Genomic DNA, 24,673 nt, shown 5'->3' with positions numbered 1-24,673 from the left:
GTGGCCCCTCACAGTCATCTGTGCTGTGCTGGAGTCAAAAGCCAGTCTTTTTCTGACAATAAACTCTGAATTTAAAGCATTCTTACGTTCGCATAGTAGATATAAGAGGTCAGTCATTAAAATTAATTTGCCAAGACCTTCTTTATTTTGATTGCATGCAGTTGTAGCATTCACTGTTCTTTTTCCTACCCAGCATTTTATATTCATAGTGTTATAGTGAGTTTTAGTAGCTTGAGTTAACTTTAATAATTTTCCCCTCCTCCTGTACTATTTAAAAAAATTTTTGTCTTAGGTAAAATAATGTGTTTTCTCTGTATATATTCCAAACTCTTACATGTCATATTTTGAATGTTGATGGGGACAGTGAGTCACGCAGGAAGCTGGGAGGTACCCTCTGCATTTATTGGCTTCCTTCTGGGTCTTTTAACACAAAGAAGTCCTTGATTCTTACCCTTTTCAATCCTGTTTCTCTCCCACCCTGTCCTCATATCACTCATAATTTAGAAAGAGGTATTTTGGTATTTCTTTATTATTGTTGGAAGAGTCTAGGCTCCTGCTCCCCTGGCAATGGCTACTCTCAGTGCCGTTGTTCCCCAACTCATAGATGTGGGGTATTTAAAATTGAAAAGGAGAGGCATGGAAGAGTATATTTCTCTAAATATACCTTTATGAATCAGACTACTATTTTGATGTGGGTGTTTTTCCTTTATAATCCTGGGAGCAATCCTTGTAAGAGCTCAGAGAAACTTGCTCCCAACAGTAAAGGGATAACTAAATGTTCAGAAGGAATTTAGCATCAGAGAGTGTTGAAAAACTCCCGAGAAACTTCGGCGATGAAGGCAGTTTTTAACAAATGACAGCTTTGAAATTATCCTCCATGGTGGAATGTCCTTTGTAAGAGCTATACTTGACCCTGGAAACTAACCAGGATGAGGGCCATGGGCACACTTTCTCCATTTTATAGGTGACGATGGGGAGAGTTTATAGGGAGAGTTGAAGCAAATAACCATTGGTGCTTTGTGTTTGCGTGTTTGAGATATGATTGTATATTAGTGTGTTCTATTTCAAAGCAGTGAGAAAAAAAATAATGAAGCATTTACTTGTATTTCTTCATATGTGACATTTCTGATTGTCGGAGGAGTGCCCCACTCCAGTTAAGCACTTCACTTTTCAGAAAAGGTTGCTTGCAGTAGGCTCTGGGCACCTTTCAAGACTACTTTCATCTGCTTTTGCACTCCTCTTGCCTCAGTTTCATGCTGAAAACCAACAGTCCTGGGATTGGGAGCCTAAGCCAACACCAGGGCCAGCCCCAAAACGGCTGCGGACTTGATGTCAGGCCCTCGTTTTGACGAGTCACAAGGTTTTACTAGGTTAGAGCTAAGAAGAGGACCCAGTTGTCTCAGCTTCTCAGTTTGGTTGTGTCACTCCTCTATTGTCAGCTGTTTTCATGCTAAATGAACTACATATACAAACTCTATTCAGGTCAAATTAAAAAATGCAACATTTTAACACTTTGCCACTTTCTCCATTTCCCGCATAGTCGTTGCTTTGTGATTTGTGCTGCTTTCACAGCGCTTGTGCCTGAGAGGGCTTGCGCCCCTCCCTGGTCACTCTCCAAGAGGCCTAAACCCAAACTTAAACCAGCACTAAGCATCTTTTTATTGTTACATCTCTGAGTAAAAACATTGTGATCCCATAGCACGTGTTAACCATTATAGGATATGAAAAGAGCGTAAGAGTTAGTCCCTGCCCAGGAAGACTGATATATATTTGAAGAGACAAGGCTTAGAGTCATGACCATATTAATGAGCAAAGTGGTATAGTATACCAGGATGATACATTTATGTAATAAAGTGCATTGTAGAAGAATAACGAGGTACCATTTACAAGACCAAGACAACCAAGGACAAAAGAACTTGGACAAGGGGAATCTAGTGCGGTCACGGAGAGGTCGTTGTGCAGTGGCCCCAGCGGATGAGAGGGTTGGGCGCGGAAGGGCGGCATTTTGGTTTTCAGAGCCTGGTGATTGGAACCTGGGCTTTAAGAGGACCAGGGAAGCAGTTTTAAGAAGAGCTGAATCTTGCGAGAGGATGAGTACGGAATGAAGAGGATGAGGGCCCAGAACTGGGAGGCCGGGTTAGGGAGAGGAGCTGGTGAAGGAAATTAAGGAGGACAGAGTAATTGAAGCATGATCGTCCAAGGCCATGAAAGATGGGGGGCTGAGGCAGGGGAGGGGGTGGGGAGGTTGGGGAGTGGAGGATTCAAAATAAGTAAGTTGATTTAATGTAATTTTAAAGTTGACAACTGGTATAGCAGTTTCAGTTAAAAGTCATGGTTTTTTTTTTGCGGTACGCAGGCCTCCCACTGTTGTGGCCTCTCCCGTTGCGGAGCACAGGCTCCGGACGCGCAGGCTCAGCGGCCATGGCTCACGGGCCCAGCCGCTCCGCGGCATGTGGGATCCTCCCGGACAGGGGCACGAACCCAGGTCCCCTGCATCGGCAGGCGGACTCTCAACCACTGCGCCAGCAGGGAAGCCCAAAAGTCATGTTTTAATTGAAGGGTTGAGGGAGAGATCTGGGTAAGGAAATGAAGGCAGTGCTCATAGATTGCTTACTGTGACGTTCTAGTTTTTGGTAAGGCAATATTCCTGCAGTGAGAATTTAGGGAGGGACCTGGTAGAATAAACTGGACATCAGGAGACGTGGAATAAACCTCACTTTGCCATTGAATTAGCCGTTTCCCTTTAGACACGTCATATATGTTGCTGTGATCCCTTACTGTATTGTAGATGGAATGTGTCGTGTTTGTTTACTGTGTCCCGTTCCCTGTCATCAGGAGACCATAGTCTCTCCCCAGTTGTCTTGAGCTGAAATGACAGGGACTTTTGTGGTTTCTCATGGAAGAGGGCACATTTTACTGCCCAGAAGGGCTGTCCAGTAAAGGAGTGCGGAGGACTCACTGAGAGACCTTTCTTCCTCGTCTGCAGCTGTGGACAGGGTGAAGAGGCCATCATCCCCTGAGTCCCAGAGCAGCAGCCTCTGGGTCATTGTGGGCGTGGTCGTGCCAGTGCTGGTGGTGATGGTGATCGTTGTCATCCTCTACTGGAAACTCTGCCGCACGGACAAATTGGACTTTCAGCCTGACACCGTGGCCAACATTCAGCAGCGTCAGAAGGTAAGGGACAGACTCCTGCCCTGCGTTCCTGTGAGCGTCCTGTGGACTGGGGTAGGGCAGGTCAGGTTCCTGGTACTGAAGGACATGGGGGAGAGCTGGGCAGGAAATCTTTTGGCTTTAGTGGTGGTGTCCCTTTGCCTCCATGTTTGCTTAGAAACCCAGGTCTTCTGTAGTATTAAATACATGCCCAGAAAATGAAGCCATGTGAAGGCTTAGCAATGCTGTGGGCTCTGAGTTCCACTGTGATTTTATTTTTGAGATGTTCAGTTAGAAGATAACATCCATTCTGTGTATGAATTCTGATCTATTTTAACCCTGGATATTTTCAGAGAACAGGAGCCAAGGAAGATTTTCTTTGATCTATGTATCGATTTCTTTCATACACAACTTGGCTGGCCGGCTCCTTTGTTTTCCATCCACCATATTGAAAGCCTACTTGTCCACCTTGATCAAGACCACATAATCATTAAAAAATGGTAATACATGCCTTAAACATTTTAACTTTATATATATACACACACACACACATACATATATATATACACACACACATACATATATACACATACATATATATACACACACACATATACACACATACATATATACGCACATACATATACACACACATATATATACACACACATATACACACACACATATATATACACACATATACACACACACATATATACACACATACATATATATACACACGCATATATACGCATATATACACACACATATATACACACACACACATATACACACATATATACACACACGTACATATACACACATATACACACACATACACACACATACATATATATACACACACATATGTATACACACACATATATACACACACATACATATATATATATACACACACACACACAGACATACACTATATAAAATTAGTCTTTACTTGACAATCTTTAAAAACAATTTGGAGTATTAGTCTATCGAAAGGAATTCTGTGTGGTCTTTCTTGTGAAGAAACAACGCACGTAAGGCATCAGCTGCAGTTTCCACTTTGGGTTTCTCTAGGGAAGAGCAAAGCAACCTGAGTACAGAATTTTCTAGATGTTTTTCAATATCCCCCCCCCACCCTGCTCTGCAGTCTTTTAGAGTTAATTCTCCTGCGCCTAATTTGTCAGCAGTTTCTTTTTTCTTTCTTTCTTTTTTTTTTCAGCAGCTCCTTTTCCATGTGTTTCCAAGGCATTCAGTTCAGTTTTTATGGTAATAGCAGTTCCCTTGTCACACTTAGGTTTCGACAGTTTCTGCAGTATATGTCACGTACCAGTTTCAGAGGAAGACATAGCCTCTTGGTCAGTATCCAGCTCCCCTGGTGAGCAAGAACATGCCAAGTAAGAGAAGAGCTCATTAGGTGCAAACACTGAGCTCAGCGCGCAGGTCAGCCACACCCAGGGCGTGGGAAGTGGTGCTCGTGGACTCTGTTTATTAACGTGTACCCACTACGGGTCTCACGTATTTACAGGACTCACTCGACTCTAAAAGTTTGCTAAGAAAAAGCAAGCCCGAGGCAGAAAAACAAGAAATAAAGGATCGCCCTGTTAACCTTTTAATTTTACTCTCATTTTCTGGGTATAAAAAAATTCTGCACATTATCAACCTAGACCTGATGGAGGAAACAAATAAGTATTATTTAAAAATTCATTTTGTTTGTAAAAGTAAATGAAGAGCATTCTTTTTCTTACGAATTAAGTAAGAAATGCAAACTCTTGATTACATTGCAAGCTTATGGTTACCCAATATTTTGGAAGCAGTTTCTACTAAGGTTATATTTATTACCTATCTTCATTTATTATTTACATAGTCTGCTAAAGTCGTTTTGTTGGTAGATTGGTGAATAGCACGGAAAAAACCTGGAAAAAAGTCCTTACTATACTACGTGATTCACAGTGTGAATTTCATCGTAATGAGATCAACAGTAGGTTTGGAAATGCTTTTGTTCTGGTCAAAGAGTGTTGTTACAGAGAGATTTAACCAGTGTAGATGGTTACATATTTAGGTCAGTAATGTGCTGTGCTTCCTCACATAAACACTCCTGTGGAAGCCCATCCATTGTCTGTTACTTCAGTAAACTATCAGAGGACAGCATCCCTTGAGTTCACAGCAGACTATTCCGCAAGCTTTCGCCTTCTCCCACTTTTACTTCTGAAGGAGTCTCACGTCCCAGATGTTGTTGTACATCAAAATGGACAGTTTCCAATAGAACTTCAAGCCTTTGGAGTCCCTCTTCTGCAAGTGCTGCCTGGATTTGTGCATTCCCTTTCACAGCATCTTTGCACGAAGGGCCTTCTGCATGGAGGACTCCCTGACAGAAGAGGTGTTTTCTGACCCTGTTAGGAGCGTAGCAGGGTCTTTGTTTTGCTGGCAAAGGCACTCACCATATAGATCTTGCCATGTTTTTATAGTGAGAAAATGATCATTTCTATTTAGTTTAAAAATAAATATCTCTACTTCATAAGCGTTTCTTCTAAGATTATCTGGCAATAGTGAAGGGCCTCCAGCCTATTCCTTGGAGCACTTTGCAAAGATGCTGTCTTCCCTGTGACTGCAAGAGCTCTTTTTCCTTCTTGTGCGGCTCTGTGTTTTCTCTCTACGCTCTGCTCACCCCGCCCCCTGACGGCGCTTCACCACGACTCTCTGAAATCTTTTAGCAAATCCCAGAGCTGCAAACATCTGGAAACGATAAATGTGTTGACCCAAAATCCACACCCCCTTCTTCTTGTAACCAGAAGGAAACCTCTTCATATTGTCTGGGAGTAGGTTAGTTTTGAAATATGATGAGAGAGGCCATTCTGTCTTATTCTGAAGCAGGATCTTTTAAAATTTCTAATGAGAAAGAAAAAAACCCCTAACCCATGTCTTCCTTTTATCTGTATTCCCTTTAATCTGTAGCCCAAAGGCATCACTTTTTTACTGCTCCCAGTAAAATTGCAGCTTGGACCCGCCTCGCCCTGCTGAGGTTCTATTTAAAGACATGAATGGCATTGGCTAGATGCTGCCGGCCCTGTGGAAACTTGTTCCTTCTGCTGGGGACAGTCCACACCCGCTGGTTGGCCTAGGACCCTGGTTCTTAGCCGGCTGGCACTGTGGGCAGCCAGATGGAGCTGCCTCAGCCACTGCCTGTTCATTCACCCAACACTGAGCACTTGCTCTCAGACAAGCAGGGCTGGGCTGGGTGACAAGCACAGATAACATGCGATCCCTGCCTTCGAGGGCTTTCATAAGGGAGAAAGAAGGACAAGCAGCTAAAAGCTGACACGCAGCAGCGTAAGTCTGTCCAGGGCACTGAGGGAGTACAGGCAAGGGGCAGCCACCCCTGCGTCTGGAGGTTGCGGAGGTGAAGTGGGCCCAGGCAGGAAGGATGGAGCAGAGGTGAGTGGAGGGAAGGGCACAGCCAGAACCGAGGCCACAGAAGTAGGCAAGAGCCATTCTTGGAGGGGTTTATGGGACACGTCAGGGGGCGGAGGTGATGCTGTAGGCCCTGGGAGCCACTGAGGGGGTCTCGGGGTGGGGGGGCTTGGACACATCTATGTTTGGAACCTCCACTGAAGGGGCTCCACGGGGTGAAGCGAAGTTCCAGGAGGGTTTCTTCCATCTGAGCCGAGTTCATCTCCTCTCCCTCTGCAAGGATCCTGGTAACACCTAAAGTGTTGGTGGTTTCAGTGTACCCGCGTGATTTGCTGCGGCCTGGGGGCGGGAGAATCTTGGAGGACTGCTCGCCACCTCCTAGACCTCAGGGTGACCAGCGGCCCCGTGCTGGGCTGCAGTGGAGACCCGCAGGTGGCAATAGGTGCGCCTTGTCTTCACCTCCTGAATGGAAGCAGCGTGGTGGCTGTAGTGACTTTTCACACACCGCACCCATCAAATAGCAAATGCTTAAACAATGGCTCTCTCTTCAAGGCTGCACATTTTTATTCAGCCACTTTGGGGATTTGCTCTGTGGTTTCTCTTGTCATCTTAACTGCTCCTTCCCAGGGGTTCAGGCTAACCCGAGTACTGGGGACTTCACTGTGTCGTGTTCCATCTGGGTCGCATTATATTTATGGCTTACATGTTTTAAAATTCATCAGGCGTCTCTCCTGTTACTTGGCTGACCTGCTCTTCCAGCCCACCCTGACTTGTCAGCGACATATTCCGATGAGATACAGACAACAGGGTCTGTCTCTTCTGTGATATATTAAAGAAAGAAGGAACAAAAGAGCCGTCTTTCCTCAGAAAACCCGGGTCCTAATGGGAATATTGAAGGCACTAATGAATTGTGACTCTTTTATAAAATGCTGATTGACACTTATTCTGCATGTGGAGGCTGGAGGCACAATACAGCCAAACTTAACTCTAGATTTTTTTTTAAGACCTGGAAAAACTAGAAAAAGTGTTCCAGAAAATAAGGATGAAACAAAAGGAGCCAATTCCATAAGTGAGGAAGACAGTGTTTTCTCTATTTTTTTCCTTCTGTGTAGACGGCTTTTGTTTTGTGTGTAAGCAAAAAAATTTCTATTGTTTATAGAAGGAGGTGACTCACCCATCCTGAGAGAAGTCAGGGATCTAATGAACGTATTTAAAGGTATTAGTCAGGGGGCTTCCCTGGTGGCGCAGTGGTTAAGAATCCACCTGCCAAGGCACGGGACACAGGTTCGAGCCCTGGTCTGGGAGGATCCCACATGCTGTGGAGCAACTAAGCCCGTGTGCCATAACTACTGAGCCTGCGCTCTCGAGCCCGTGAGCCACAACTACTGAAGCCAGCACACCACAACTACTGAGCCCGGGTGCCACAACTACTGAGCCTATGCTGTAGAGCCTGCGAGCCACAACAACTGAGCCCACGTGCCACAACTACTGAAGCCCATGCGCCTAGAGGCCGTGCTCTGCAACAAGAAAAGCCACCGCAATGAGAGGCCCGCGCACCGCAACGAAGAGTAGCCCCCCGCTCGCCGCAACTAGAAGAAAGCCCGTGCACAGCAATGCAGCCAAAAATAAATAAATAAAATATAATAAATAAATAAATAACATAAAAGAAAACTAACTGCATTTCCATAAAGACAAGCAAAAACAAAAACACCAAAACTTACCAAAAAAAAAAGATATTAGTCAGAATTAACAAAAGCCAGCAGGACTTTAAGGCTATAACAGATGTATATTTCATATGACATCTACCCTTTTCTTGGTTCCCCACAAAATCCAGTAAGTTTGGTGCTTCAACTGACCTTTTTGAAATTCATTCAGTCATCAGATATTTATTGAGGGTCTACCACGTGTCATGTCCTGTTGCTGAATTACAAAATTTTGTATCTAAATTTATATCTATAGCTTTATCTGGTCTCTGAGAACTCTCAGCTGACTATATTAAGTGCTTGATGTTTCACTGACCAGCAGCAGTAACATTGCTGTCAATCTCATTTGCGTGGTGCCTTGGCATTTATGAAGCATTTTGACATTGTCAGGGAGGAAGAAATGTTCTAGGTTTTCCTGGCTGGTCTACAAATTAAATTGACCTGAGACAGGTTAACAGGAGGAAATCACAGAAAGGTTTAATAACATGTATACATGGGAGAGACGCATGTATAGAACTGAGTAACTCACCAAAATGACCAAAACCCTCACCTTAAATATCACCTTCAGCTAAAGACGAAAGAGGATGTTGGTGGTGGTTTGGGACTTCAGAGGGGAGGAAGGCAGTTCACATGGAGATGGAAAAGCAAATGTTTGCTAGACAAATGCCTGCTGGGCCAGTCAGAGACGGGACGCAGAGAGGAGTGGTGATAGCTCTCTTTCTGGAGTAGGTAGGTCCTCTGTCTGTATTCTGTTAGGCAGTTGGTGGGGGAAGGGAATATCAAACTTTCTTCCTGAGTCTTTTGGGCCTTGATTGTTTTCAGCTTGAAATAATCCACATGCCGGAGAGACATTTGGGGTAGCACATTCTGTTTCCCTATGACATATACATATGTACAATATGTTTCTTACATGAACCTGAGATCGTGTCAGGGAAGGCATTTAGTTCCTGGATTTGGGTACAGACTGCACCAAGGAAGCAGTGTTGTCCATATTTTTCCCGTATCAACTTTGGAGACCTTTGCTTAGAGGAGGCAATCTGGGGCTCCTGCTTCAATTTTGATAAAGCAAATCATCTAAGTTGCAAAGGTGGTGATGTTGATGATTAAATGACTGTTGATTATATCTGTTATTCTTTCATTTATTTATTTAAATCTTTATTTATGTATTTTTGGCTGCGTCCGGTCTTAGTTGCAGCGCTTGGGCTTACTTGCCCCGTGGCATGTGTTATCTTAGTTCCCCGACCAGGGATCGAACCTGCACCCCCCTGCATTGGAAGGCGGAGTCTTAACTACTGGACCGCCAAGGACGTCCCTATTGTTTCATTTAGAGGCGCCTTATGGAGCTAAAATGAGGTGCAGCTGGGGTAAAAGCAGACACACGGATGACGGGTGTGCTTCTTCTATGAAGTGGGAGAAGGATTCTTCAGAAAGGAGAAACCAAAAGTTCATATACAGAAGTTGTCAGTTTGGAATTTGATTCCTTTGAAAGGGCCACATGCCCCTAGGGAGGTACACACCCGCAGAGATCTGGGGAGCCCAGCTGAAGGCGGCTGGTAGGTCGGGGGGAGTCACGGAGCTGCAGGTCTGGGCTCATTGTTTGGGCAGCAGCGTTTGTGAGCCGAGGACTGCGTGCCACTCACAATCTGTGTGGTGAAGTAGACTGCTGGTAACACGATATCGTTAACTTAGAAAATACGGGCACGCCAGTCTTTGCCTTTTGTTTCTGAGCAGTGTCTTTGTGAACTCTATTTCTAGTAAGTTCTGTCCCCCTCTGCTGGTGTAAGCCATTATTGCAGGCTACTTTCCATCTACCCATCCAGCCTAGATTTTTAGTGCGAAAAGACCTTAAGAGATCACAATCGAAGCCATTGACATTGTCACTCATCTGTGCATAAAGTTGGCACAGATACGCCGAAACCTTTCACTTCTACGTGCCGTATATTGTCTGGCACAGCTCCTTAGATGGGTTAGCCTTTGTCTTCTGACTGATGGGACTCTCTGTGGGTGTGGAATTCAGCCCGATGGGATTGCAGGTGGGGCTCCTCCCAAGGAGACCCTTGGGACAACTACTAATATGTGGTTTATTTTCCTCTACTCTGTAAGCTTGAATAAAGGAAACGGTTAACACCCACCCCTGGCACTTTCAGTGTCACCAAAACAGTGCCTCACCTTTATTGCCCACGTTTCTGTTCCTCTTCAGACCTCATTCTGTCTTAGCACAGGCCTAGAAGCTGACCCTGGACTCTGTGGCCGCAGGGCTCAGAGGGTTTTTGTTGTGGGTTTGCTGTTGGTACCGGGTATCCCCTGGTAGGGCTTCTGCATCCACCAGTGTGAGGGGTACACTTGAGAAGACTCCGCTCTCCTTCATCTTTGTTACTTCCGTTACTTCCGTTGGCCACTCCTTTCTAGAAATTCTTTATTCCCTTGGCTTCTGTTACATTGAAGTTTCCAAATTCTTTTTTCTTTGAAGTCGCCTATTTTGTTCCTGGCTTCCTTTTCCTCCTCTTAGCCGCAAACTGTTTGATGTTCTCCAACATTTTATCCATAGGCTCTGTTTTCATCTTGGAAAATCTCAACTCCCCTACGTGTCACCTTCTATACAGATGCTCTCCAGGTCACACCTCCAGCCTGAGAGTTCCCCCAAGCTTGTCCTCTGTTTCCAGCTATGCTGAGCTAGCTACTTTTCCTTTTCTTTTTTTTTTAAAGGTCAAATTTTTTTTTGTTTGTTTTTTATAGATTTATTTATTTATTTGTTTATTTTTGGCTGCATTGGGTCTTCGTTGCTGCGTGCGGGCTTTCTCTAGTTGTGGTGAGAGGGGGCTACTCTTCGTTGCGGTGTGCGGGCTTCTCATCGTGGAGGCTTCTCTTGTTGCAGAGCACAGGCTCTAGGCGCACGGGCTTCAGTAGTTATGGCACACAGACTCAGTAGTTGTGGCTCACGGGCTCTAGAGCGCAAGCTCAGTAGTTGTGGCGCACGGGCTTAGTTGCTCTGCGGCATGTGGGATCTTCCCGGACCAGGGATCGAACCCGTGTCCCCTGCATTGGCAGGCGGATTCTCAACCACTGAGCCACCAGGGAAGCCCTGAGCTACTTTTCTTTGGAGCTTTTCCTGCCATCTCAAACTAAGCATGTGTGGAGCGAAACCTGTCTTTCTACCTCTTCGTCATCATTCCTTTGCAACTCACCTTTTTCTTTTAATGTCACGTCTACTGTTTGGGATACCCTGAATGTAGCTTCATGTCAGCACTGGAGTCTTTCTCCCCTTTGCCTCTCGAGTCTGTGTTCAGCTTCCGTGTGCTTCTGCCTGGTCTCTAGAGCTGTTCATTCCTTCCCATTTTCCAGAGCTTTTTATTTCTTCCCATTTTCATTGCTGAGGTTTGGGCCCAGGCTTTCGTCATTTCGTGCACGTAGTACTGTTGGGCCCTCTGACTAGTCTCCTTTTGTCCTAAATGCTTGCATTTTAGAAATCTGCCTCTTTAGAAACATTTAGTGGTTTTCTGCTCTAGAAGCTGGCATGTGGAGTCGTCTGCATACAGGCTGGCCTTCTCTCATTCCCCTACATCCTGACCGTTCTAGTGCAGTTAATGTAATCTTTTCCCAAGCCTCAAGTCTTCTCTGGACCTTGACACAACTTAGAACAATCTCTGTGTAGCCACCTCTTTTTATTTCCAAGTTTGGCCTGTCCTCTGAGGCCTGGCACAAGTCCCCAGTCTCTAGGAAGAATATCTCAGCCACGTCAGCCTCTGGAATTGTGTAGCTGCTCTGACAGCAGTCAGGGATTGTCTTGTGATGTCTTTTGTGTTATGGTCTAAATATCTAATCCCTGTACTTGAATCTGTAGCAAGTATCTGTCTTGTCTGCAAACTCTAGGTATAAACCCTGCACAGGTCAGTGCTTTAGAGATGCATGTTGAGCTGAATTGCAAGCACACTCCTGGATCAGAAGCTGGCACTCACAATCTTGCCAGCCCTCACAATCTCATCTCATATTCCTCAGATTCAGATTAATTTCCTGTGTGTGTGTGTGTGTTTGTGTATGTCTGTTTCAGTTGCAGATCCCTAGTGTGAAGGGCTTCGACTTTGCTAAGCAGCATCTGGGTCAGCACAATAAAGATGATATACTGATCATTCATGAGCCAGCCCCGCTGCCAGGACCTGTGAAGGACCATGCCACGCCCTCTGAGAATGGAGATGTGCCGAGCCCCAAGGCAAAGATCCCTTCCAAGAACGTCCGTCACCGAGGAAGGTTCTTACTGGGCTTTCTGTATTTTTCTCTAGCGTGGCATGCATTTCTGTTTTCCATTTGTCAGTTTCCAGTAGCAGAAAGGCTGATGGTGAGTGTTGTCTGGGTCTGCAGCTTGGAAGGCTGACAACATTTGCCCAAAGTCAACGAACCTGATGGCTCTTGATCCACTCTAATGGACTCTCAAAGGAGGCCTGTGTGCTTTCCTTCCCCAAAGTGTTTAAGATTAGAAATCACTGTCCATCATGGTTTGGTGATCCGCCTGGAACTTCATTAGGGATCGACCAGCTCTAGGGTCCATATTGTGGGGTGACCATGCCAGGCCCTCTGGAGGTGATATTAGGAATAATGTATAAAAAAATGCATGGCCTGTGATACACAGTCAGCCAGTATCAGCTTTGCCCTTGCCCGTTAATGCCAGCCACTGGAGCTGTGGCTTCCTTGCTTGGTCTGCAGGTGACCTTCATCATATCCTTCTCTCCTTGCTTGGCTTTTCTCCATGTGCTCCTCTTGTCCCCCATGTTAGCATGTGTGCATGGATTCTTCATCGCCTCCCCCTGCCCAGCTCCCCTTTCCCAGTTAATTCCCATTCCACTTATCAAAATTAAGTGCACAGAGAACTGCTTGCTAACAGACTACCTACCATCACCCGGTGACCCTGTGAGACGGGCTACAGCTGTGTGAAGACACGGTTCAGAATCAGGTTTTATTAACTTGACTTTAGATCAAAGAATGTTCAGGCTTTGGTATTGAAGCCTCAGATTATCAGCTTTCCTTTGAGCTTTGGAACTCTAAATCCTGATTTTCTGCTGAGAAGGGGAAAGTGTGTGATCATACCAACGTTCAAAATGATCTTATTATTTCTGACTTAACAGAAAACCTACTCCAGTGTTTCTGGCCTAGTTTTAAGAATTTAACGAATGTTAGAACACACTCTTTACAAAAGAAGATGAATAATGTAGAGAGATATCATTTGCTTAATTACTTTGCAGAGTGAGAGTAAATCAAATCATTAAAGATTATTGAATATGCTAGTACAGTATAGCAAAGTCTTTTTTTCTCCTCTGGTAGCTTCATCCTAAACATTTAGTCACAACATCTTAATGTTCTGCGTGGTTAATATCATATTTTAGCATGTCTCAGGGGCACCAGAATGTCTCGGCATTTCAGGAAGCCCAAAGAGAAGGGGTGTTAACTGATTAAGGATTTTCACTAGCCTGGTGCAACCTGGGTTGTGTGACACCCTTGCTCTTTATATATAGAATCAAATCTCAGCGATAATCATTGCCTTTGTGTTGCAAGTGTAGGCTTCTTCCAAAGATTCGGAGTTATATGGGGTGACTGCAGAACTACCCTGGCTTCTTAGGAATTCTGCAGACCCAGCTAACGCCTAACCAAGCTTGAACTCCAGATCCTCTAATCCAACCCACGCCAGCCCCAGACTGCCAGTCCAAGCCCAGGGAGCTTGGAGACCATCCTCCACTGGGTACCTGGTTTCCTACCATTTGTTGAAATGAGCCCACTGAGCCATTTAGTCGCTGTGTCAAGCTGTCTTCACAAGGTGACTGTGTGCTATTAATGTGTTCCTTGAAGATGCCATGCCACGAAACAATGTTTTGGACTGTTTGATTTCTCCCAGTTTTGCCTGGAAGCCTGACTTCCACATCCAAATGAATGTGACCTTTCCCCCACCTTTCTTTCTTTTTCCTAATGTTTGTATTTGTTTTGTGTCTGCAGAGTTTCTCCCTCAGATGCTGACTCTACAGTAAGTGAAGAGTCCAGTGAGAGGGAAGCAGGGGACAAGACTCCAGGAGCGGTGACCGATGGCAAGTCCCACAGAGCCCTACAGAGTGGTCTGTGACCCTTCTTGTTCTCCACTTTAAAAGTAGTAATTATGAGGGAATTCCCTGGTGGTCCAGTGGTTAGGACTCCGTGCTTTCACTGCTGAGGGCTGCAGGTTTGATCCCTGGTCAGGGAACTAAGATCCCACAAGCTGTGCAGTGTGGCCAAAAAAAAAAAAAAAAGTAATTATGAGGTTCCAATAGACTAGGGTTTTATACTACTTCAAATGCAGAACATTAAAAAAAAACCCCAAAACCTGTGCAGTAGAATATTCATCTTTCATTTAGTGAATTTCTCAGATTGACTGTCACCATCTAACACTGTTTTTGTGTCTGCATTGGGATGGGGCCATGCTAGAAGCCAGAGATTCACTGATAAATTTTGAGGTTAACAGTCACCTTCTACTCTAGTGGCGGCTTCTAAGGATTTTCCTCTCCGAAGGACCAGGAGGAACCAAACTAAAGAGTCTCAAAAACTGCATCCAGGATTCAGTGACCTTTTTGGGAGCCTGTTCAAGTATTTCACAGTTGTCACTGTTAGAAAGTCGATTGTTTCTCATAGGCCCAAGTGCATTATATTTGGTCCTGGCCCTAGATCTGTCTCCCAGAAATAGTTGAGTGTGATTAGATGGTTTAGCCTATATTTACATGTGTTGTCAGACGCTGTAACTCCTTAGGCCAGGTATGAAATGTACTTCACTCCCCTTCTAAAGAGTATTGTCATAAAACTTATGCCCTGCAGTAGAACTAAGCCCATAGGTCTTAGTAGACTTGGAGCATTTTTTGGCCTGATGACAAGGTAGGTTGGTTTTAGTTGAATTGATTCTGTTAAATGTGCTAGTACAGCTCTTATACTTGCTGGAGTTTTTTTTTTTTTTTTTTTTTTTTTGCGGTACGCGGGCCTCTCACTGTCGTGGCCTCTCCCGTTGCGGAGCACAGGCTCCAGACACGCAGGCTCAGCGGCCATGGCTCACGGGCCCAGCCGCTCCGCGGCATGTGGGATCTTCCCGGGCTGGGGCACAAACCCGTGTCCCCTGCATCGGCAGGCGGACTCTCAACCACTGCGCCACCAGGGAAGCTCTGCTGGAGCTTTATTGATGCTTCAGGGTTGTGTTTTAGCAATGCAAAGAAAATTGGGGTGCCTCAGGATATCATTTTTATTTTAATTAATTTATTTATTTGGCTGCACCACTTGCAGGATCTTAGCTCCCCTACCAGGGATTGAACCCAGGCCCTTGGCAGTGAAAGCGTGGAGTCCTAACCACTGGACCACCAGGGAGTTCCCAGGATATCATTTTTAATAGTACTTTTTATACTTACATTTTCATCACAAATTTCTTTGTATAAAGATGCAGTACAGAGTGAACCATATTCTATAAATGAATAGATTCTGGTTGGAAGCTGGAGGGCCTGTTCTATCACTGTCATGTTTGTGACTTTGTATGTCCCTGAGTCTTTGGGGCTCCTGTGGGATTAAACTAGCTGGTTTTTGAGATTCCTTCCAGTTGTTTCTTTTTTAATGTTACAAAAATACCCCTTAGGGCTTCCCTGGTGGCGCAGTGGTTGAGAGTCCGCCTGCCGATGCAGGGGACACGGGTTCGTGCCCCAGTCCGGGAAGATCCCACATGCCGCGGAGCGGCTGGACCCGTGAGCCATGGCCGCTGAGCCTGCGCGTCTGGAACCTGCGCTCTGCAACGGGAGAGGCCACAGCAGTGAGAGGCCCGTGTACTGCAAAAAAAAAAAAAAAAAAAAAAAAAAAAAAATACCCCTTAGAATAAGGGAAGAATAAAGAATTTTTTCTTTAGCTCTAATTTCATAGAATCTTAAAAATTATTTAGCGTTATGGTAACAGGTGTACTGTTTCAGATAGACAGGATTAAAATCTAATTTTGATTCTGGTAAAGAAATATTGGGGAAAAATAATCAGCTCTGGAGTTTCTTAATTTCTGTTAATTGCATATCTGAGAAAATCTTGCTTTCAGTTCCTGTTTTTAAGTCCTTACTGTTAGTATTAGAACCAGTATATTCGACATGGCTAACAAAAATCAAATATCACTCAACATATATTTAAAATCCAAGTAGTAAGCATGTCAGTGTTGGGACTCGACTCAGAGTTGACCATGGAAGGAGACAAGAGGGCTAGATGTTCTCCTGGGTCCTAGAAGCTCAGATGCCGCTATTTTGATTTGAAAATGCACCAGAATTTGTATGTTATTTTCATGCTTTAGAAAGATGGTTTTCTCACTACAAATATCAATTCACCTGTAAAACTTTATTTACTTCTTAAAAATTTTAATGCTGCCATAAAGGTGTTTTATTCCTTGCCTAGAACTTAGTTAAATACCCTATAAAACTATTCTGAATTTTTATTCATAGCTTTTAAATTATTTTGTAATTCACATAAAAATCCATCTTGTGTTGCAAATCCTAATGAAATACAAATTAATGGAGGCGGAAGGTTGCTTGAGAACCATTCTGGGTTACTCCTCCAAGCTGCCCTGGGACCGGTGTTGCTGCTCACTACAGCGGGTGGCATAGCTGCTGGGTCTCTTTAGACTCCTTGGCAAGGCTTTCGATGGCTGTCACAAGTCATCCAGCATTTTCAGGGCCCACCTTGCAATGGAAGCTGAGAAAAGACCGTTGTTTTGGTTTTGGGTCAATTCAAGGTTGTACTTTATTCTTTCCCAGCTAACCATTTTTGGAAGGTGACTAGACCGTGATGCATACCTTTACAACCTTCGAGACCCTTATGAGATTATTCACGCTGTGTTCAATGTCCCTGCGTTCACAGTTATTGCAGTTTTAGAATAAGTCACATCATTACCACTGCTTCCCCTTAGCAAAGTTGTGAAGACGGCTGAGGTTTGGAGTAACACATGTTCCTTACGTGAAGGCAGCTACGTTCAGGCTACCAGTGCTGTGTCCAGGCATAATTCTAGTCTTCTCTGTCTCTTCTTTATCATCAGGAATAAACCACGTAGGTAAGGATGGCTAAATGCTGAGTATTTTCTTTATGCTCTCCGTAGGTTGCATGTATGCAAGGCTGTGATTTTCAAGTATTTAGAACTTCATTAATTTGAATTCAGCAAGTCCAGGTTCTGGAATCTCACATAGGAACTAAGCTGACATTTACTTTTGCACATGCTAAAGAGTTTGCAAAGCAAATTAAATTTTTAACAACAATGTAGGGTGACTATTTTGACTACATCTAACATCAGAGTTTTTCAAGTAATTGTGGAGGACACATTTATAAATGATTGAGACCATAAATTATAACTCTCCTCTTTTCATTATAGTGAATTCCCAGAGTAGAATTTTATAAACTTAGTTGAGATGGCTAGTCATTTACTCATGCAGTTAGCAAATGTTTACTAAGGGCCTGTGATGGGTTAGGTGCTGGGATAGGATGAAGACGAAGAGACAGATGTGATCCCTGCCTCACAGGATACTAATGTGGGTCACAGGCCTTAGTATTAATGCAGTGTGATGTATTTACCAATAGATAATGAAATTAATATTTCTTTAAAAATGTTCTGTTGCTTTGGTATTTCAGTAATTCAGATTGCCTTTTCCTGTGTCATTTTGCTTTGTGGACATTATCCTGTACTGTAGTTTCTATCATATATATATATATTTTTTGTTTGTTTGTTTGATAATATTTGAAGAGAAAGGACTTTAATCCAAAGTCCCTACTTGCCTTAAGGCAGGATTCACACAGTATTGATCTCTACGTAGGCCTTGTACTTTCCATTGGTCGTTATTATCCAGGTAGTTTTTTTTAAAAAAAATTGTGCAATGCGTAGCAAACAATAAAAATAACTGTGTTTATAATATGTATTATATATATATTTCTATGTATAATAACCCAATTTGTTTATCTATATGTATGGAGATATATGTATGTGTGTATATATAATATGTGAATATGACAGATAACAAACTGCTCTTTTCAGCCTTTTGGAAGAGCTGGGTTCCAGGCAGTATAGAGGTTGAGGGTTTTCTGCATGTCCCCTGCTTCTCCTGTTGCAGTTGGTGAATTATAGAGCGAGGATCCAGGTGGGGAGTGGGATGGGGCATGGACAGGAGTGAGACACAGGCCTGCAGCTCCCTGGACCCGGGCAGGCAGACAGCGCAGCGGGGAGGGGCCTTTCTTCCTGGTCACCTTTGCACCCTGATCTTGTTACCATCCTGGAGGAAAGCAGTCTCAGCCTTAGGTATCAGTAGCTTAATGGGACACCCTTGTGACATCTGCTGTCACTTTAAAAGTTTGGGTTAGCAAGGCTAGCCTTATCTGATGAAGCTAATTATCTCCTTCTAGGCTTCTTGCCTGTAATTTGAGTAGCTGAAGGGATGAATGGTGGTGTCTGGCTGTGCTTGTATTGTGCAAATGGTCAGGCTCCCTCCAGGCAGGGAAAGAAAGCTGGAGAATAGCCTGAATCCAGACAAGTCTGCCTCCTGGACAAGAGAGATGTCTTCGTTCACAGAGCTATGCACATAATTTCTCATCACTTGGGATAGCAAGTGAATATAATTCAAATTAAGAGGAAGTACAAAGATGTACGTACCACTGATGTGCGTTCCTTCTATACAGTATCAACTACTTACTCCTTACTGCTTTGCTCAACACTTCTTTTTTTTAATTTAATTAAAAAAATTTTTTTATACAGCAGGTTCTTATTAGTCATCAATTTTATACACATCAGTGTATACATGTCAATCCGAATCTCCCAATTCATCCCACCACCACCCCCCCAACACCACTTTCTCCCCTTGGTGTCCATACGTTTGTTCTCTACATCTGTGTCTCAATTTCTGCCCTGCAAACCAGTTCATCTGTACCATTTTTCTAGGTTCCACATATGTGTGTTAATATATGATATTTGTTTTTCTCTTTCTGACTTTATGCACTGTGTGTGACAGTCTCTAGATCCATCCACGTCTCAACAAATGACCCAATTTTGTTCCTTTTTATGCCTGAGTAATATTCCATTGTATATATGTACCACATCTTCATTATCCGTTTGTCTGTTGATGGGCATTTAGGTTGCTTCCATGACCTGGCTATTGTAAATAGTGCTGCAATGAACACTGAGGTGCATGTGTCTTTTTGAATTATGGTTTTCTCTGGGTATATGCCCAGTAGTGGGGTTGCTGGATCATATGGTAATTCTATTTTTAGTTTTTTAAGGAACCTCCATACTGTTCTCCATAGTGACTGTATCAATTTACATTCCCACCAACAGTGCAAGAGGGTTCTTCCCTTTTCTCCATACCTTCTCCAGCATTTGTTGTTTGTAGATTTTCTGATGATGCCCATTCAAACTGGTGTGAGGTGATACTTCATTGTAGTTTTGATTTGCATTTCTCTAATAATTAGTGATGTTGAGCAGCTTTTCATGTGCTTCTTGGCCATCTGTATGACTTCTTTGGAGAAATGTCTATTTAGGTCTTCTGCCCATTTTTGGATTGGGTTGTTTGTTTTTTTAATATTGAGCTGCATGAGCTGTTTATGTATTTTGGAGATTAATCCTTTGTCCGTTGATTCATTTGCAGATATTTTCTCCCATTCTGAGGGTTGTCTTTTCATCTTGTTTATGGTTTCCTTTGCTGTGCAAAAGCTTTGAAGTTTCATTAGGTCCCATTTGTTTATTTTTGTTTTTATTTCCATTACTCTAGGAGGTGGATCAAAAAAGATCTTGCTGTGATTTATGTCAAAGAGTGTTCTTTCAAAGTTTTCCTCTAAGAGTTTTATAGTGTCCGGTCTTACATTTAGGTCTCAAATCCATTTTGAGTTTATTTAGGTGTATGGTGTTAGGGAGAGTTCTAATTTCATTCTTTTACATGTAGCCATCTAGTTTTCCCAGCATCACTTATTGAAGAGACTGTCTTTTCTCCATTGTATATCCTTGCCTCCTTTGTCATAGATAGTTGACCATAGGTGCATGAGTTTATCTCTGGGCTTTCTATCTTGTTCCATTGATCTATGTTTCTGTTTTTGTGCCAGTACCATATTGTCTTGATTACTGTAGCTTTATAGTATAGTCTAAAGTCAGGGAGTCTGATTCCTCCAGCTCCGTTTCTTTCCCTCAAGACTGCTTTGGCTGTTGGGGGTCTTTTGTGTCTCCATACAAATTTTAAGATTTTTTGTTCTAGTTCCATAAAAAATGCCATTGGTAGTTTGATAGGGATTGCACTGAATCTGTAGATTGCTTTGGGTAGTATAGTCATTTTCACAATATTGATTCTTCCAATCCAACAACATGGTATATATCTCCATCTGTTGGTATCATCTTTAATTCCTTTCATCAGTGTCTGACAGTGTTGTGCATACAGGTCTTTTGTCTCCCTAGGTAGCTTTGTTCCTAGGTATTTTATTTTTTTTGTTGCAATGGTAACATGGTAATGTTAAATGGTAATGGTAAATGGGATTGTTTCCTTAATTTCTCTTTCAGATTTTTCATCATTAGAGTATAGGAATGCAAGAGATTTCTGTGCATTAATCTTGTATCCTGCAACTTTACCAAATTCATTGATTAGCTCCAGTAGTTTTCTGGTGGCATCTTTAGGATTCTCTGTGTATGGTATCATGTCATCTGCAAACAGTGACAGTTTTACTTCTTCTTTTCCAATTTGTATTCCTTTTATTTCTTTTTCTTCTCTGATTGCCATGGCTAGGACTTCCAAAACTATGTTGAATAATAGTGGTGAGAGTGGACATCCTTGTCTTGTTCCTGACATTAGAGGAAATGCTTTCAATTTTTCACCATTGAGAATGATGTTTGCTGTGGGTTTGTCGTATATGGCCTTTATTATGTTGTGGTAGGTTCCCTCTATGCCCACTTTCTGGAGAGTTTTTATCGTAAATGGTGTTGAATTTTGTCAAAAGCTTTTTCTGCATCTGTTGAGATGATCATATGGTTTTTATTCTTCAGTTTGTTAATATGGTGTATCACATTGATTGATTTGCATATATTGAAGAATCCTTGCACCCCTGGGATAAATCCCACTTGATCATGGTGTATGATGCTTTTAATGTGTTGTTGGATTCTGTTTGCTAGTATTTTGTTGAGGATTTTTGCATCTATATTCATCAGTGATATTGGTCTGTAATTTTCTTTTTTTGTAGTATCTTTATCTGGTTTTGGTATCAGGGTGACGGTGGCCTCATAGAATGAGTTTGGGAATGTTCCTTCCTCTGCAATGTTTTGGAAGAGTTTGAGAAGGATGGGTGTTAGGTCTTCTCTAAATGTTTGATAAAATTCACCTGTGAAGCCATCTGGTCCTGGACTTTTGTTTGTTGGAAGCTTTTCAATGACAGTTTCAATTTCATTACTTGTGATTGGTCTGTATTTTCTGTTTCTTCCTGGTTCAGCCTTGGAAGGTTATACCTTTCTACGAATTTGTCAATTTCTTCCAGGTTGTCCATTTTATTGGCATAGAGTTGCTTGTAGTAGTCTCTTAGGATGCTTTGTATTTCTGCGGTGTCTGTTGTAAGTTCTCCTTTTTCATTTCTAATTTTATTGATTTTAGTCGTCTCCCTCTTTTTCTTGATGAGTCTGGTTAATGATTTATCAATTTTGTTTATCTTCTCAAAGAACCAGCTTTTAGTTTTATTGATCTTTGCTATTGTTTTCTTTGTTTCTATTTCATCTATTTCTGCTCTGATCTTTATGATTTCTTTCCTTCTGCTAACTTTGAGTTTTGTTTGTTCTTCTCTCTCTGGTTCCTTTAGGTGTAAGGTTAGATTGTTTATTTGAGATTTTTCTTATTCCTTGCGGTGGGCTTGTATAGCTATAAACTTCCCTCTTAGAACTGCTTTTGCTGCATCCCATAGGTTTTGGATTGTCGTGTTTTCATTGTCTATTGTCTCTAGGTATTTTTTGATTTCCTCTTTGGTTTCTTCAGTGATCTCTTGGTTATTTAGTAACGTATTGTTCAGCCTCCATGTATTTGTGTTTTCTACGTTTTTGTCCCTGTAATTCATTTCTAATCTCATAGCGTTGTGGTCAGAAAAGATTCTTGATATGATTTCAGTTTTCTTAAATTTACTGAGGCTTGATTTGTGACCCAAGATGTGATCTATCCTGGAGAATGTTCCGTGTGCACTTGAGAAGAAAGTGTAATCTGCTGTTTTTGGATGGAATGTCCTATAAATATCAATTAAATCTATCTGGTCTGTTGTGTCATTTAAAACTTCTGTTTCCTTATTTATTTTCATTTTGGATGATCTGTCCCTTGGTGTAAGGGGGGTGTTAAAGTCCACCACTATTATTGTGTTGCTGTCGATTTCCTATTTTATAGCTGTTAGCATTTGCCTTATGTGTTGAGGTGCTCCTATGTTGGGTACATATATATTTATAATTGTTATATCTTCTTCTTGGATTGATCCCTTGATCATTATGTAGTATCCTTCCCTGTCTCTTGTAACATGCTTTATTTTAAAGTCTATTTTATCTGATATGAGTATTGCTACTGTAGCTTCCTTTTGATTTCCATTTGCATGGAATATCTTTTTCCATCCCCTCACTTTCAGTCTGTATGTGTCCCTAGGTCTGAAGTGGGTCTCTTGTAGACAGCATATATATGGTGTTGTTTTTATATTCATTCAGCAAGCCTGTGTCTTTTGGTTGGAGCATTTAATCTATTCAAGTTTAAGGTAATTATCGATATGTATGTTCCTATTACCATTTTCTTAATTGTTTTGGGTTTGTTTTTGTAGGTCCTTTTCTTCTCTTGTGTTTCCCACTTAGAAAAGTTCCTTTAGCATTTGTTGTAGAGCTGGTTTGGTGGTGCTGAATTCTCTTAGCTTTCGCTTGTCTGTAAAGCTTTTGATTTCTTCATCGAATCTGATTGAGATCCTTGCCAGGTCGAGTAATCTTGGTTGTAAGTTCTTCCCTTTCATCACTTTAAGTATATCATGCTACTTCCTTCTGGCTTGTAGAGTTTCTGCTGAGAAATCAGCTGTTAACCTTATGGCAGTTCCCTTGTATATTATTTGTCGTTCTTCCCTTGCTGCTTTTAATAATTTTTCTTTGTCTTTAATTTTTACCAATTTGATTACTATGTGTCTTGGCGTGTTTCTCCTTGGGTTTATCCTATATGGGACTCTGCGCTTCCTGGACTTGGGTGGCTATTTCCTTTCCCGTGTTAGGGAAGTTTTCGACTACAATCTCTTCACATATTTTCTCTGATCCTTTCTCTCTGTCTTCTCCTTCTGGGACCCCTATAATGCGAATGTTGTTGCGTTTAATGTTGTCCCAGAGGTCTCTTAGGCTGTCTTCATTTCTTTTCATTCTTTTTTCTTTGTTCTGCAGCAGTGAATTCCACCATTCTGTCTTCCCAGTCACTTATCCGTTCTTCTGCCTCAATTATTCTGCTATTGATTCCTTCTAGTGTAGTTTTCATTTCAGTTATTGTATTGTTCATCTCTGTTTGTTTGTTCTTTAATTCTTCTGGGTCTTGGTTAAACATTTCTTGCATCTTTTCGATCTTTGCCTCCATTCTTTTTCCAAGGTCCTGGATCATCTTCACTATCATTATTCTGAATTCTTTTTCTGGAAAGTTGCCTATATCCACATCATTTAGTTGTTTTTCTGGGGTTTTATCTTTTTCCTTCATCTGGTACATAGCCCTCTGCCTTTTCATCTTGTCTGTCTTTCTGTGAATGTGGTTTTTGTTCCACAGGCTGCAGAATTGTAGTTTTTGCTTCTGTTGTCTGCCCTCTTGCTCAACACTTTTTTTACACTGAGGGGAAACCTGTATATTTTTCACTTATGCTCGAGGTTTCAAAACTTAGGCTTTTGTTTAAAAATAGTTTTGGCATGCGTTCACTTCTTCTCTTGGCCTGTTGGCCATTTATTTTCAAGCAGTGTCCAGAGCGTCTAGAGGAGACCTGTGGCTTAGAGGGAGGGCATGTGGGATCTTAGTGTGTCTAACTGGAGAGTTCTTTCCATCCATTCAGCCCCTCTTCATCTCTTTCTTTGCCTTTAAAAAACATTTTTTTTTAAATTTTATTTTTGGCTTCATTAGGTCTTCATTGCTGCACGCGGGCTTTCTTTAGTTGCAGTGAGTGGGGGCTACTCTTCGTTGTGGTGCGTGGGCTTCACTTTGCAGTGGCTTCTCGTTGCGGAGCATGGGCTCTAGGCGTGTTGGCTTCAGTAATTGGGGCACGCGGGCTCAGTAATTGTGGCACGTGGGCTCAGTAGTTGTGGTGCACGGGCCTAGTTGCTCCGCGGCATGTGGGATCTTCCCCAACTAGGACTCGAACCCGTGTCCCCTGCACTGGCAGGCAGAATCCCAACCACTGCACCACCAGGGAAGACCCTC

The 24,673-nt window shown here is 42.6% G+C and overlaps 1 protein-coding gene across 1 annotated transcript in view; it reads left to right on the top strand.

The window, feature by feature from the left end:
- The window catches only part of KIAA1549, a 148,594-nt gene that overhangs the window by 80,795 nt on the left and 43,126 nt on the right, over positions 1-24,673 (top strand). The window contains exons 10-13 of the mRNA XM_079931328.1: positions 2,987-3,174; positions 12,313-12,509; positions 14,244-14,363; positions 18,083-18,087. Of these exons, the coding sequence (XP_079787454.1) occupies positions 2,987-3,174; positions 12,313-12,509; positions 14,244-14,363; positions 18,083-18,087 (510 nt within the window). The remainder of the gene's footprint in view (positions 1-2,986; positions 3,175-12,312; positions 12,510-14,243; positions 14,364-18,082; positions 18,088-24,673) is intronic.

Source organism: Stenella coeruleoalba (assembly GCF_951394435.1).
Source record: "Stenella coeruleoalba genome assembly, chromosome: 9".
NCBI classification, from domain to species: domain Eukaryota; kingdom Metazoa; phylum Chordata; class Mammalia; order Artiodactyla; family Delphinidae; genus Stenella; species Stenella coeruleoalba.
This window is presented reverse-complemented; position numbering and strand designations above follow the sequence as displayed.